Below are 15,516 nucleotides of genomic sequence, written 5' to 3' on the forward strand. Positions count from 1 at the left end.
GGGGTTGAGGTCAGGGCTCTTTGCAGGCCAGTCAAGTTCTTCCACACCGATCTCGACAACCCATTTCAGTATGGACCTCGCTTTGTGCACAGGGGTGTTGTCATGCTGAAACTGGAAAGGACCTTCCCCAAACTGTTGCCACAAAGTTGGAAGTACAGAACCTTCCAATGGCACCAAGCTTTACACCACTCCAGCCGACGCTTGGCATTGCGCATGGTGATCTTAGGCTTGTGTGTGGCTGCTCGCCCATGGAAACACATTTCATGAAGCTCCCGCCGAATAGTTATTGTGCTGACGTTGCTTCTAGAGGCAGTTTGGAACTCGGTAGTGAGTGTTGCAACCAAGGGCAGACCAGTTTTACGCGCTTCAGCACTCGGCGGTCCCATTCTGTGAGCTTGTGTGGCCTTTCACTTCACGGCTGAGCTGTTGTTGCTCCTAGACTTTTCCACTTCACAATAGCAGCACTTACAGTTGACCGGGGCAGCTCTAGTAGGGCAGAAATTTGACAAACTGACTTTTTGGAAAGGTGACATCCTATGACGGTGCCACGTTGAAAGGTACTGAGCTCTTCAGTAAGACTATTCTACTGCCAATGTTTGTCTATGGAGATTGCATGGCTGTGCTCCATTTCATACAACTGTCGGCAATGGGTGTGGCTGAACTAGCCAAATCCACAAACTTGAAGGGGTGTCCACATACTTGTATATGGTTGCACAAAGGAAGGAATGCTTGAAAAAAAAGTGTGATCTGCTTTTCACCAAAGCTTCTCTTGTGATCAACGAAACAATGTGGTTCAGGTGACAAAATGATGAATTCATTGTCAGTATCACCAGTGAGATGCTACTTGCACTGTTCTCAATGTCAATGGCTTAACTAACAAGTCATTATGTAATTCATGAAGATTAAAAACATTTAAAAAAATGTATGTAGAATAATACAACATGTTTGATTCATTGTTTCTTCCTATCTCTCTCTGACCTTTCATTCTTTGCAGTGAGGGCTGTAACGGTCCCAGTGGTGTGCTGCAGGACAGCAGTGTGGCCAGCTGTGGTTTGTCCTGCCTTACCAGCAAGACCTCGTCCCTCAGCCTGTCTGCAGACCTCTCCATCGCTGGGGGCACTGACCGAAAGACCAACGGCGTGGTCCACCTGTGCTCCTAGCCACACAACTGGAGTCTGGTATTACCACCACAGCTACAACTAACTGATCAGTCAACCACATAGAGCCTTGGGAAACCCTTCGTCCTCTGAACGTTAGAACCGTTAGAACCGTTCCACTGTCATTTTGAGACACACAACCAGGTCCTCCAAACTGTCTGGTATACCCTACCTACATCTACATTTGCAAAATCTGATTGACGCCACTAAGAGAATTTTAACTTGATTACAAAACGTGTAGAGAGAGACGGCACCTCTCTCCTTGCTTAAAATGGCAAGAGACCGTTCTAGGTTTCTTACAAAGAGGGATTTGTGATAGAAGGGCTAGGAGTATCGAAGTAACTGAAAAAGCCACTGATTTGCAAATGTGGATGTAGTGCCATCATAGACAACGGCACTTCATTTGATACAACACAAATTTGCACACTTGCAACTTTAGTCTGTCTACAACTAAGCAGTATCTGCCCTGAATTTAATATTTTTTCATTTTAGTTTTTTTTGTTCTGTGAATGAATGTTTTTTTCATATAAAATCTCACCCTGCCTTGGAAACAAGATGTTTAGATTCCATGAACTCAAACCCAATAATGATTAGAAGAAGAATATAACGATGAGACCAGTTCCTTGGTTTCAAATAGATAAGGCCACCATAATCGCATTGACATTAATTACATCTGTTAGCTTCAAAATGTGCAATTTTATTTTGTATTTTTTGGTAGCATCGCTACAGCAATATTTGTGCTTAGCATATATGCATGTCCTGAAATGCAGACTTTGTGTTTGGAATTAATTGTAAGTTCCTGTTTCTAAGCTGCAATGTTATTCGCCTACCTTTTTTTTTTTTGCTTTTCGTTAAGTTTGACTTTTGGACATTTACATCTTATCAAAATATCTCCATCGCATAGAAACAATCTCCATCGCATAGAAACAATACTTGTTGGCAAACGGCTGTGAATAAGTTTGCGCATATCCAAGATAATACAAATTGAAGATGACACTGGCCTCTTGAAGGCAGAGAACGCCTTTCAACTGGGCGCCTTTCAACTGGACAATTTTGAGATTTAGATGAAACTATCAGATACATATTAACAAGAAGAAAAGGCTCCCTTGTGTCCACTTCAGTGGCTTGACCCTCTTTTGGCATCTCCCCTCACTACTACCACCACCTTCAGGATATTTACTTCAGCCTCTAACATCCATGCTTTGGTATGGGGCTGATGAGGAAAAATGATATATACATTTAGGCTTGGTATTCAAGCTGTCGTCTTTTGGGTGTAATTTAAATGCAGTGATGGACTAGGTGGGAGGGAATCACAACATGGGTCAAGCATACGTCTGTCTGCCTGTAGATGGGGTGGTCAGAGGTACTGGGTATATGGAGTAAAGGAAACAGGAACGAAGCCAGACATGACCCATGGCTGGAATTTGAGACCTTGATCTACAAAACATATTTGCACTTTCATAGCTTTAAGGATGGTTTGTACTGAGTATATGTATTTATTAAATGTACAGTATTTGCATCCTGAGGATGGATATAACATTAAAAGGTCAAACTTAAAACCACATTCTGTTTTAAGAACGTGTAGTTCAAGATGGCCATGGTTGCTCCCTAAGGTCCTAATAGTGTTGGCCATGTTGTACAGAGCAGGGTTCAAACAGCCACTCTGTTTTTATACATCAATCTACTGTAAAATTATTTATTTATTTTTCTGTAGAGTTACGACATGTTCACTTCCACAATTGTGACACCCGGTATGCTGTCAACATACCCGTAACATCGCAGATTACAGGAAAGGTGAAATTCCTTTTTCAGTTCCTCATCTCCACTCCTCTGAGCACCTTTTTCACCAATCGCAGCAGACATTTGTCTAGTTTTAATTTATTTTAACTTCCAAGAAGTTGCTCTAGTAAAAGGGTTTGTGATGCGTTCCTGGAGGAGGCTTTAATCATTTGTAGATGGGGGTCGATGCATAGGAGGTGACAGGCCACTGAACTGGGCTAAGGCAGAACTACAGTTAGCAAAGCAGTTAGCATCACTGGAGACAACCACAGCACCACCACACAGGGTGAGAGGAGACTAGGAAAGGCATTTTGATGACACCAAATAAGTGCTTTTTCCCAAATATGAACAAATTAAGTGCTGCAGTTGCATTATCTGCATTACTTTTACATATTTTATGTGCTTAAATTATCGCCACCCCTCACAGATGCAATTTGTTACTCCCAGATGCATGCGAACTATGAAATTAAGTACTGCAAGCTTACTTTCCTTCTTGGTAAGATTAATTCACAGAATGTATTCAATGGTGTCATATTGTGAAATGGTGGCTGGGATATTCCATTTGAATTCAAAATATATCCAACAACTGGATTAGTCAAACTTGTTTTAAATCTAATCTTTGTCTTTATGGAAATATTTAAATATGTTGTGTTTTTTTGTTGTTGTTACATCTCACTTTTTGAGATTTTATTTCAAATATGAAATGGCTTACACTGTATATGTATAGACTATATACACATTATACTGTACTGTATTTGTACAGTATATGCACATTAGAGTATATACACATTATACTGTGTGTATATACACATTATACTGTATTTTCAAAGCCAGACAATGACACTGACTTAAGTCAATTCGTCTCCTATAGAAGTTCTCTGCCTTCTGTGCACATGACATTGAAATGTCCATTAGTCCTCAAAAGTTGCTGCCTTTTTTTGAGTTCTCCCCAGTTCGTCCCAATGCTTTGTCTGCACTCATGTCAGAGCATTGGATAGCAATCTAGCAATATTTTAGAAAATGACTGTTATCAAGAGGACAATGTAGGCTACTCAATGCAGTTTGCATTATTCTTCATGCTAATCATAACCAATAGTCCTTCAACCCTCCTTATTAATTGTGACAGAGTTAAGGACATGAGGACACAGTCCCTTAATTGGCATGGCATCATGCATGTTTGTGGTTACAGAAGTTATCTGGCTTTAGTCACCTCTGTATCATGTAGAGGGAAGTTAATTGCGTTGTAGTGTAGCCATCGTGGTGGCTAAATGATAGTGGTTGTTTTGTAGTAGTTTTAGAGCACTTCATAGGAAAATAAAATATCATTGTGCAAAAGCACCTGTAGTTCTGGGGCTGAACAGAACTGCAGTCAACTATGCTGTGTGCATACATAGCCCAAAAATATTTTATTATCCCAGAAATATTTTATCATAAGGTCACATGACTTGCTTTCCATACGGAAAGAATTTCCATATGATATATTTGTTTGATCTCTGTGGCTTTGACAGCCCTGACTTTCTGCCGGGAACTTCATGTTGGTTATCTGAAGAGCAGTGTTGTTCCAGAGGTCAAATGACTATCAATACATCTGTCAAACCATATGGTAAAATCAACTACAACAATCGCATTTGGGACTGAACTTCGGGTAATGCTTACGGTTCAGTTTCAGATAGCTCTATGTATTTGGACGAATGTTCCTCCATCAGTGTCATCAATACAACATGTCTCCTTACTCCTGTACATCCATCAGTGTCATCAATACAACATGACTGAGCCTTTTATAAGGAGACATGTTCCTCCATCAGTGTCATTAATACAACATGTCTCCCTATAAAAGGCTCAGTCATTGCCTTTCTGAATGTGGGTTAATCATGCACACTTTTGTCTAAAAGGGATGCAGATCTTTTACAGAGAAAATCAAAGTCCTCAGGACTTGGTTGAGAGTCGTCGGGGTGTTAGCAGCTAGGCCAGCGATGCTAATTTACCAATTTAGTGAGATGGGTCAACATACAGATTTACCGTGACTTGACTCGGTGTTGAGGAATTGGGATGTCTGAGATTAGACTAATGTACACTACCGTTCAAAAGTTTGGGGTCACTTATTTGTCCTTGTTTTTGAAAGATAAACACTTTTTTCCCCCATTTTTAAAATAACTTCAAATTGATCAGAAATACAGTGTAGACATAGTTAATGTTGTAAATGACTATTGTAGCTGGAAACAGCAGATTTTTAATGGAATATCTACATAGGTGTACAGAAGCCCTTTTACCATCAATCCTGTGTTCCAATGGCACGTTGTGTTAGCTAATCAAAGTTGATCATTTTTAAAGGCTAATTAATCATTAGAAAACCTTTTGCAATTTTGTTTAGCCAGTTAAACTGTTGTTCTGATTTAAAGAAGAAATAAAACGGGCCTTTAGTTGAGTATCTGGAGCATCATCATTTGTGGGTTCGATTTCAGGCTCAAAATGAAACTCGTCAGTTTATTCTTGTTCTGAGAAACAAGAATGTGAGAAATTGCATGTGAGAAATTGCCAAGATATTGAAGATCTCGTACAACACTGTGTACTACTCCCTTCACAGAACAGCACAAACTGGCCCTAACCAGAATGAATAGAAAGAGAAGTGGGAGGCCCTGGTGCACAACTGAGCAAGAGGACAAGTACATTAGTGTCTAGTTTGATAAACAGACGCCTCACAAGTCCTCAACTGGCAGCCTCATTTAATTGTACCCGCAAAACACCAGTCTCAACGTCAACAGTGAAGAGGGGACTCCAGGATGCTGGCCTTCTAGGCAGAGTTGCAAAGAAAAAGGCATATCTCAGACTAGCCAATAAAAAGAAAAGATTCAGATGGGCAAAAGAACAGACACGGGACAGAGGAAGATTGGGAAAAAAGTGTTATGGACAGATTAATCTAAGTTTGAGGTGTTCGGATCACAAAGAACAACATTCGTGAGATGCAGAAAAAAAATAAAGGAGACTGGAGAACCATCTGTCAAGCATGGTGGAGGCAATGTGATGGTCTGGGGGTGCTTTGGTGGTGGAAAAGTGGGAGATTTGTACAGGGTAAAATGGATCTTGAAGGAAGGATATCACCCCCTTTTGCAACGCCATGCCATACCCTGTGGACTGTGCTTAATTGGAGACAATTTCCTCCTACAATGACCTAAAGCACAGCTCCAAACTATCCAAGAACTATTTAGGGAAGAAGCAGTCAGCTGGTATTCTGTCTATAATGGAGGGGCCAGCACAGTCACCGGATCTCAACCCTATTGAGCTGTTGTGGGAGCAGCAATTTCCTCCTACGATGACCGTATGGTATGTAAGAAGTGCCCATCAAGCCAATCCAACTTGTGGGAGGTGCTTCAGGAAGCATGAGGTAATCTGAAGAGATTTCACCCCAACAAATTGACAACTAGAATGCCAAAGGTCTGCAAGGCTGCAAATGGAGGATTATTTGACGAAAGCAAAGTTTGAAGGACACTTATTTCAATCAATCATTATTTATAACCTTGTCAACATCTTAACTATATTTCCTATTAATTTTGCAACTAATTTCTTGTATGTTTTCATGGAAAACAAGAACATTTCTAAGTGACCATAAACTTTTGAACGGTAGTGTATGTTCTTGATACATTTATTCAGTTATTTGCCTCAAAAAAAAGTATGTTACTATTTTGTAGACACATACTGGTCTCTCGAGGCATCCTTTGATCTTTAAAAGCACAGATTTAGGTTGGATCGGTTTTAAACATATAATTGCTGTGTAACATGTTTTATTTATAATTATACTGTCATTGTTTTTTGTTGCTGTTGCTTGGGAAGGCACTTCACATTTAAGCAATCGTAATGATTGGCTACAACAGCTTTTGCTGTGATGCATTGTAGAAGGTTCACCTCTCACCGGTTTTTATGTTTATTTTTTATATTGCCATGCTTCATGGGTGACATGCTGACTACACTGTGCGTTTACCTGAAATGCACAAGGTTCTATTTTTTTCCCCAGGATCTTTTGAAGAATTTTGACCCATTTTGAGTCACAAAATCGTGTGTTCTCTAGTCTGACAATTAATCCACAGATAAAAGGTGAAACTTGGTTTCTAGTAATCTCTTCTTCTGTGGACTTCAAATGGCAGTTGGCAACCAACTTTAAGGTGCATTACCACCACCAACTGGAGTGTGGACCTCAGTTCAGCTTTCAATCACCCACTTGGGTATATTTTCCATAAAAACCAATGAGGAGATGGGAGAAACAGGACTTGCAGCCCGTCAAGCATCAAATAGAACCAAGTTCTACTTTAACACCTGGCTACGCAGACACCTGCGAGCAGTTTAGATTAAATTATTAACATGTATGTGTACATTTATTTTGCCTGCTGACCACACTGCTTGCATTGCAAAATAAATTTACACATAGATGAACTGAGGTACACACTCCAGTCCAGTTGGTGGTGGTAATGTACCTTAAAGTTGGTTGCCAGTTGACAAATAAAGTCCACAGAAGACTACTACTACTGGAGGAGAGTTTACTAGAAAATATTAGTTTCTCCTTTTATCTGTGGATTAAATGTTGGAGTAAAGAACACAACATTTTGTGACTGAATGGGTCAAAATTCTACAAAGATCCAGAAAAAAAGGACCTTGTGCATTTCAGGTAAAATAACAACTCAATGTTTATATCCCAGGACAAATTAGCTAGCAACAGCAAGCTAGCTAGTTAAATGTCCATGAATATTTCATGTTTCGACCTGTCCCCAAATTAATATAGTTTGTTCAGAGTTTTGATATTTCAACCTGTGTCCTGATGGCATCTGGTGTGGATGGACAAAATCAACATGTGCATGATGGCACAAGCGGACCCACGCACGTGCCCGGTGTAGTCGGCATGTTAGGCTACTTCTTAACATGCTGTGGTCAAGAACAGCTATCAGAATTTAGCATTTTCCTTGCATGAAGAGGAAGGAACTACCATTGCTCGCACTGGGAAAGATAATTAACTCTAAAGTTAACTACTTTTCTGGGTTTGTCAAATTACAATTGCATACATTTTCACAATTTTGTATCTTTGTTTTTGCAGAGTTACGGTATTATGATCTTGGCCCATCATTGAGGGAACCATTTTGAATTGAGCTGTTTAAAGCACCGTCTGTTGCTCAATTATATTTTCATAATTAAGTATTTGCGCTGGTGCAACATTTTAACCTTTTTTCAAATTAATATAATATTGAAACTTAAACATGCATGTTTGAATATGTCCTTGTAAAGTTTTTGAAGTATTCATTTAATTAGAAAAAATAGGGGCAAAATTCACGAGTGCTTAGTAAATGTGACCCTTTGCATAGGAATTCTCTTCGCTCCATACCTTCACTGCTATCTTTTGAATACTGTCTGGTCTCAGTTGCTCTATTGTTGATTATTGATTGAAGCTTAAGAAATGTGACCTGCCTTCCAGCAGGCTATTGACTATTTCAAAGTTTAACATGCATACATGTAGGTTTGTCTATACAGTAGATCAACTTGCAACTGTTAATTAAACTCCTTCAGGAGTCAGCATTTATATTAAATGGTCTCTACGAATCAGCCCTGGAAACATGAGTCAATCGGCTGATTTCCATTGCAGAGCCGAGGAACCGCTTATCCTTTCTGAGACAAAGGAGTTCAGTGCCAGATTCTCTGGGGGGGGGTGAGTTTCCTTGAAGTCTTGCAGCACTAACGTCTTTACGAGTTTTACAATTGTAAAACTGTGACGCGCTAATATTAAAGATCCATTGATCCCGGGGAAACTTGCCTATTTGTTTACATAGCCATTTGGTGTCTGTTAAATAGAAACCCAGGGAAATTGTTTGGCATGTTTTGGCTGTCACGTAGCATTGTTTGGTCTGTGTTTTTAGATGGTATTCGGCTCGCCAGAATTTGAGGACAGAGATTCTGTCTTTTCCGAGGGGGTTTTCGATCCTATGGAGGGGCTCCCGAGTGTCGCAACAGTCTAAGGCACTGCATCTCAGTGCTCGAGGCGTCACTACAGACCCTGGTTCGATCCTGGGCTGTGTCACAACCGGCCACATGATTGGGAGTCCCATATAGGGTGGCGCACAATTGGCTCAGCATTGTTAGGGTTTAGCCGGGGTAGGCCGTCATTGTAAATAAGAATTTTTCTAAACTGACTTGACAAGTTACATAAAAAAAGACCCTTCTAAAAGGAATGTTTTGGAAGTTGTGTAGAGATCACAATAGTCTTAATTTCTACTTTCTAATTTAAATTGTGTGTGTGTGTGTGTGTGTGTGTGTGTGTGTGTGTGAGTGATATGATCATTAAGACAAGTATTGGGTAAACACAGTAACACTTGACAGTAGGATAGCCATACACCAAGACACGAGTAACTTCTGAATTCTTTGCCAAGAATGTCTTGTTCAGTGATTCATTTGACTAAATACTGTGGAATTGTTTACTTTGGACTTAGTTGTCCTTTTTTAGCAATCATATGATGAGTTAAAATAAGTAACATAGGATTACACATTAAACCACCCTGGCAGGGAATTGATTTCCATGTGAGCGGCCATGTCCCAATGGGAGAGACCGCTTCATTTCAGATTGTTTTCTTGTTTACGCTGAACACACTCATTGCTTCCACTCAAATTGAATTCCTTGTAATAAGATGGGCTGCTGTTGTCAGTTTTTTTTTTCTTTTTTTTTTACACATATTTTCTAACTTTGGGAAATGTAATTGCTTTTGATTACTACTACCCAAGTTTTCTTGTAAGAGTTTGCTTAAATTAAGGTACAAGTTTAACTTCAACATTGTTTTTATATTATACTCCCTTAAGGAATGTTTAGAATGAGATTTCTCCAATTTGGATATAGGTCTTATACCATTTTTCTTTGTTAAAGAATTCACTGTGTGAAAATGGGATTGCATTTGTATAATACAATTGCTTTTGTTTTTTTTTCTTTGAGGAGGGGAGAAGTGGAAGTTTGAAGTAAATGTAACTTATGTGCAACAGTGATTCTTTACTGGCAGGGACTGTAATTAAACAATATTGTGAAACTGATGCCTTTTAGCCATCTTTTGTAGTTCTACACACACACACACAGCTGTTCATATGTTATAGTGCAACATTTTTGTCAAAGACGTGCATTTCTTGTCAATATTGTATGGGGTATTTATGCAGGCTAAAGACAGTTTGCTGTTGTACGATTATACGAATGAGTATGTACTTTTTTGTTCTTCACTGTGACAATTCTCTGTGCATTTGGTTCTATTTGTATCATTTCATATGAACAAATACTTGCTAAGACATTAGAACATTGGGTCACAGGATGTGGGACCAACGATCAATACTTCAAAGGTTGAGCTGAGTAAATGGTCCTTTCTACAGCCCCGGTGCACTGCAGGACACTGACCCTGTCCCCTATGAGGGACTCGCCAGCTCAAATCGCAGCCGATATTTTTACGTTCCACACAGTCATTTACTTACAAGGAAATTTACCTCAGGTAAGGCGTCAATTCATAACATTGTTACGGAGAGTTTAATGTGGTTTAAAAAGGTTATGCCATGGTGAGATGGGCTTATAATTGCATGTTCAAAGATCCCACGTATTGAGGCTAGAAACAGGTATTAATTTCTCAATGGCTAGCTGAATAAACACGATCAACTCAAAGCTTCTCAACATAAAATATAATTTAAGTCTTCAAACTTAAACATTTTTATTTGTTTTTCAATGTGTAGTTGCTTAGATGGCACTCTAGAGTTGACATATTTATAAATGTCATGAGGATTTGCACGCATCCCAACTTTACAAGACTTGGACAAAATATTATACACGTTAAAGAAAATGTAACGTTCACTCACTGTTTGCTGCCTCTGATAAGGTGATACCATTACATACCCCTGATGTGTTATTAAAATATCCCGTATTGGGAGAGCTAACTGAGAGAAATTCTTTGAAAATGATGAATTATCCCCAAATCGTAAATTGATAGTTCCCGTGTTTGCTTTGGTTCGTTTTCTGTACTTTGCATCACTATTTTACAGCAGGCTCCCACGATGTGAAGAAAATGTTGGACTGTGGAAGTCATTTTCAAAAGTGTTATGGTGTTGGTTAAAATGTGTGCTGCAGTGGTGGCTGGTGACTTAGGGAGGGGGATGGATGAAAGTTATATTGAATGCGTTCAGGTTTAAGCCTATGGTATGACATGCTATTATTGGAATTATATTTGGATTGTTTTGAATGATTAACACAGCAGTATTTCAAGGTATCTTAAAGATAGAATCTGCATGAGGGGAAATCGCACCACTATAGCAACGCAGTTGGTCTAGACCAGGTATTCCCAAACTGGGGTACGCCAATTATTTATTTTTTTCAAACAGTCAATTTATATTTTCCAACGGGGGCTATACATTTGGGTGAAGTTTATATCTCACCTGAGTAGCCTTGTTTCACTGCCAAAAATAAAATTCAACCATCTAGTGTTCAAATAACAACACAATGTCAAATACAGGTAGCCTAGTCAAATAATTAACATCCAATCACATTAACCGTTACACTCTCGAGGGAATTCCACTAACGGTCCGTATGTAGCTGCAGCTCATGTTGGCATCTGTTCTGATGGCGCAAAAGCCATGACAGGGAGACCTAGTGGAGTGGTAACGCGTGTGCAAGCAGTTGCTCCCAACGCCACTTGGGGACACTGCAGCATCCACAGGGGGCTCTTGCTGCCAAGGCAATGCCTGACAGCTTGAAAGACGTTTTGGACACTACAGTGAAAATGGTTAACTTTGTTAAAGCAAGGCCCCGAACTCTCGTGTATTTTCTGCACTATGCAATGATATGGGCAGCGACCATGTACCGCTTTTACAACCTACAGACGTGTGCTGGTTATCAGGGGGCAAAGTAATTGACATGTTTTTTGAATTGAGAGATGAGCATAAAGTTTCCTTTACTGACCATTTTCACTTGTCTGACCGCTTGCATGATGAGTTTCTCACACGACTGGCCTATCTGGGTGATGTTTTTCCTCGGCTGAATGATCTGAATCTAGGATTACAGGGATTCTCTGCAACTATATTCAATGTGAGGGACAAAATTGAGGCTATAATTAAGAAGTTGGAGCTCTTCTCTGTCTGCGTTAACAAGGACAACACACAGGTCTTTCCATCGTAGGATCTTTTTTGTGTGCAAATGAACTCAAGTTTACAGACAATGTTAATATGAGGAATGTGAAATGATTTATACTTTTACTTTTGATACTTAAGTATATTTTAGCAATTACATTTACTTTTGATACTTAAGTATATTTTAGCAATTACATTTACTTTTGATACTTAAGTATATATAAAACCAAATACTTTTAGACTTTTACTCTATTTTACTGGGTGACTTTCACTTTTACTTGAGTCATTTTCTATTAAGGTATCTTTACTTTTATTCAAGTATGACAAATGGGTACTTTTTCCATCACTGCCCTGCTATACCCTGACCCAGACCCCTCTCCCCGCAGAATGAGGCTTCCCCAGTTTGTGTGGACGCTGGGGCTACTATTGCCCTTGCTGTCAACCTCCCAGGCGTTCAAAGACATCTGCAATGCCAAGCCCAAAGACGTGCCCCTGGAGCCCAGGTGCGTCTACCGCAGCCCAGAGGACGAAGCTCCGACAGGGGATGCTATCCCGGAGAAAGTCCCTGAGAACACCAATCCCCGGGTGTGGGAGCTGTCCAAGGCCAACAGTCGCTTCGCCCTGTCCCTGTTCAAGCAGCTAGCCCAGGGAAAATCCAGCGAGTCAAACATCTTCATGTCTCCTATCAGCATCTCCTCAGCCTTTGCTATGACCAAGCTGGGCGCCTGCAACAACACGCTAAAACAGATTATGAATGTAAGGGGTCTGAAGCGTAGCCCACAGGACTGTTAAATAGGCCTGGTAACCAACATCAAAAGGCCAAAATATAAAACCAAGATTGAGGCTTACTATACATTTACAAGTACATGACTCATTCAGCATTTTTTTCATCCACATTAGGCAGGAAGAACTTAGAAATGTGGGGTTTCTGTCAATTCACATGTTCACTTTTTCTTGTTCCTCTAGTGATAAACATGTTCTTTTTAAATGAATGGCCACAACCAAATAACAGCTCAGGGCATCCCAATGTCCTGTCTCTGTCTCAATCTCAATTCAGGTGTTTGAGTTTGACACAATCAAAGAGAAGACGTCGGACCAAGTGCATTTCTTCTTCGCCAAGCTAAACTGTCGCCTGTACCGCAAGAAAGACAAGACGACAGAGCTGATCTCAGCCAACCGTCTTTTTGGAGAAAAGTCTCTGGCATTCAATGAGATTTACCAGAATATCAGTGAGCTGGTGTATGGAGCCAAACTCATGCCACTCAACTTCAAGGTCTTTCCCTCTTGCATTGTCTATAGCCTACAGCTTAATTTAGCATTTTCACACATCACAAATAGATATTATATACTCTTTAATAACAATGTGTGTTCAAGAGTTAAACCACATAACTATAATGGAACAGCATTAAGTCTAATCAATTACATGCACCATTACTACATGGTCTTTATCTGCAGTCACACAGCTGAATAATTACAGTGCCTTCTGAAAGTATTCATACCCCTTGACTTATTGCACATTTTGTTGTTACAGCCTGAATTCAAAATTGATTAAATATATTTTTTTCTCACCCATCTACACACAATACCACATAATGACAAAGTGAAAACGTGTTTTTAGACATTTGTGCAAATGTATAGAAAATTAAACACAGAAATCTTATTTACAGGCATTGGAAAACCTCCCTGATCTTTGTGGTTGAATCTGTTTGAAATTCACTGCTCGACTGAGGGACCTTACAGATAGATAATTGTATGTGTGGGGTGCAGAGATGAGGTAGTCGTTAAAAAATCATATTAAACACTTATTGCACACAGTGAGTCTATGCAACTTATGTGACTTGTTAAGCACATTTGTACTCCTGATCGTATTTAAGCTTGCCATAACAAAGGGGTTGAATACTTATTGACTCAAGATATTTCAGCTTTTCATTTTTTATTCATTTGTAAACATTTCTCAAAACAGATCCACTTTGACATGATGGGATATTGTGAGTAGGCCAGTGACACAAAGTCAAAATGTTATCCATTTTAAATTCAGGCTGTAACACAACAAAATGTGGAAAAAGTCAAGGAGTGTGAATACTTTCTGAACCAAAGTAATTCTAGACATGTAGAAATGCAATTCTGTGACCATGGGTCTTTTAGGAGAAGCCAGAACTGTCCCGGGTGACCATCAACGATTGGATTGCAAACAAGACTGAGAACAGGATTCAGAACACCCTGCCGAAGGACTCGCTGAACTCTAACACTGTGCTGGTCCTGGTCAACACAATCTATTTCAAGGTGTGTTGATTATTTCCTCTCTGCCTATGGAGGGCCTTTGAGCCAAAACAACTTATTTTTTTCCTCCACGGCCTTCCTTAGCCACCACCCAGGCACCCATTTCCTTCCATTCAACTGTCTCACAGGGTCAGTGGAAAAGCAAGTTTGACAAAAAGAATGTCTTCAAGGCTGACTTCTATGTGAGTAAATCCAAGACGTGCCCAGTGTCCATGATGTACCAGGAAACCAAGTTCCACTACGGCAGGTTCACGGAAGACAAGGTGCAGGTGCTGGAACTGCCGTACCGTGGAGATGACATCACCATGGTGCTGATCCTACCTCTCAAAGACACACCCCTGTCTGAGGTGGGTGCCAACTGTCATCATTTACACTGTTCACTGACAATTATAGTGTACAGTACTATATCACACTGAATTTTCGCTCTGCCGATGATGTTCTAAGGTGGAGGAGAACCTGGACTTGAAGAAGCTGACTGGCTGGCTGCATAGCATGAGGGAAACCTCAGTGTCAGTGCATCTGCCACGCTTCCGCATTGAAGACAGCTTCAGTCTGAAGGAGAAACTGCAGGCCATGGGGCTCGAGGACCTCTTCAGCCCCAAGGACGCCAGCCTGCCAGGCATCCTTGAAGATGAGGCGAATTATCTGTACATTTCCGATGCATTCCATAAAGCATTCCTAGAGGTATGTACAGTATCCATCATAAGGATCATGATTTAAAAATCCATAATGATCATCACTAAAAGTAGCTGGGGAAACAAACGTCAACAACCAAATGAACAGATCACGTGCATCGGCTGGGGCACTCATCGATAAACTTTATTATATCAATGAAAATGATATACTTTCAAAACATTTTTGTCCAGTAACTTAAGAAATAATTAACTGTTGCAGGTGAATGAGGAAGGCAGTGAGGCGGCTGCTGCCACGGCTGTAATGGCCGTCGGCCGTTCCATAAACTCAAACCGGGAGTTGTTTGTGGCCAACAAGCCCTTCCTCCTGCTCATCCGAGAGTCCACCATCAACACCATGGTGTTCACTGGCCGAGTGGCTGACCCCTGTGACCCCTGATCACACACTTCAGATGTGTCATTCCCCAATGTAAACTGTCATGCCATGCAACTACCTACTTCTGATCTCTGTATTGAGCTCAAATAAACCAAATGGGATGAACAGTGGACCA

At 40.3% G+C, this 15,516-nt stretch overlaps 2 protein-coding genes across 4 annotated transcripts in view; both read left to right on the forward strand.

The window, feature by feature from the left end:
- Positions 1-9,989, forward strand: part of LOC110488062 (roquin-1) — a 35,043-nt gene extending 25,054 nt beyond the window's left edge. Inside the window, exon 17 of one of the 3 annotated variants that reach the window (XM_036949018.2) lies at positions 995-9,989. In XM_036949018.2, coding sequence (XP_036804913.1) covers positions 995-997 — 3 coding nt within the window. In that variant the 3' untranslated portion in view covers positions 998-9,989. The remainder of the gene's footprint in view (positions 1-994) is intronic. The other 2 variants (XM_036948947.2, XM_090187601.1) reach the window with 2 other exon arrangements.
- Positions 9,990-9,997: 8 nt separating this feature from the next.
- On the forward strand, positions 9,998-15,513 carry LOC110488261 (antithrombin-III). The gene is made up of 7 exons (XM_021560454.3): positions 9,998-10,432; positions 12,440-12,809; positions 13,111-13,326; positions 14,199-14,336; positions 14,462-14,680; positions 14,778-15,017; positions 15,228-15,513. The coding sequence occupies exons 2-7, from the start codon at positions 12,441-12,443 to the stop codon at positions 15,402-15,404; spliced, it is 1,359 nt and encodes a 452-aa protein (XP_021416129.2). The 5' UTR covers positions 9,998-10,432; position 12,440; the 3' UTR covers positions 15,405-15,513.
- Positions 15,514-15,516: the final 3 nt, after the last annotated feature.

Source organism: Oncorhynchus mykiss, chromosome 1, assembly GCF_057628025.1.
Source record: "Oncorhynchus mykiss isolate SJ-2025 chromosome 1, ASM5762802v1, whole genome shotgun sequence".
Taxonomy (NCBI): Eukaryota; Metazoa; Chordata; class Actinopteri; order Salmoniformes; family Salmonidae; genus Oncorhynchus; species Oncorhynchus mykiss.

Bases quoted from the DNA above. Each gene is read 5' to 3' on its own strand.
- LOC110488261 (XM_021560454.3), top strand. From the start codon at position 12,441: ATGAGGCTTCCCCAGTTTGTGTGGACGCTGGGGCTACTATTGCCCTTG. The intron at 13,327-14,198 runs GTCTTTCCCTCT...TGGGTCTTTTAG, and splicing joins TCATGCCACTCAACTTCAAG to GAGAAGCCAGAACTGTCCCG. The intron at 15,018-15,227 runs GTATGTACAGTA...TAACTGTTGCAG, and splicing joins TCCATAAAGCATTCCTAGAG to GTGAATGAGGAAGGCAGTGA.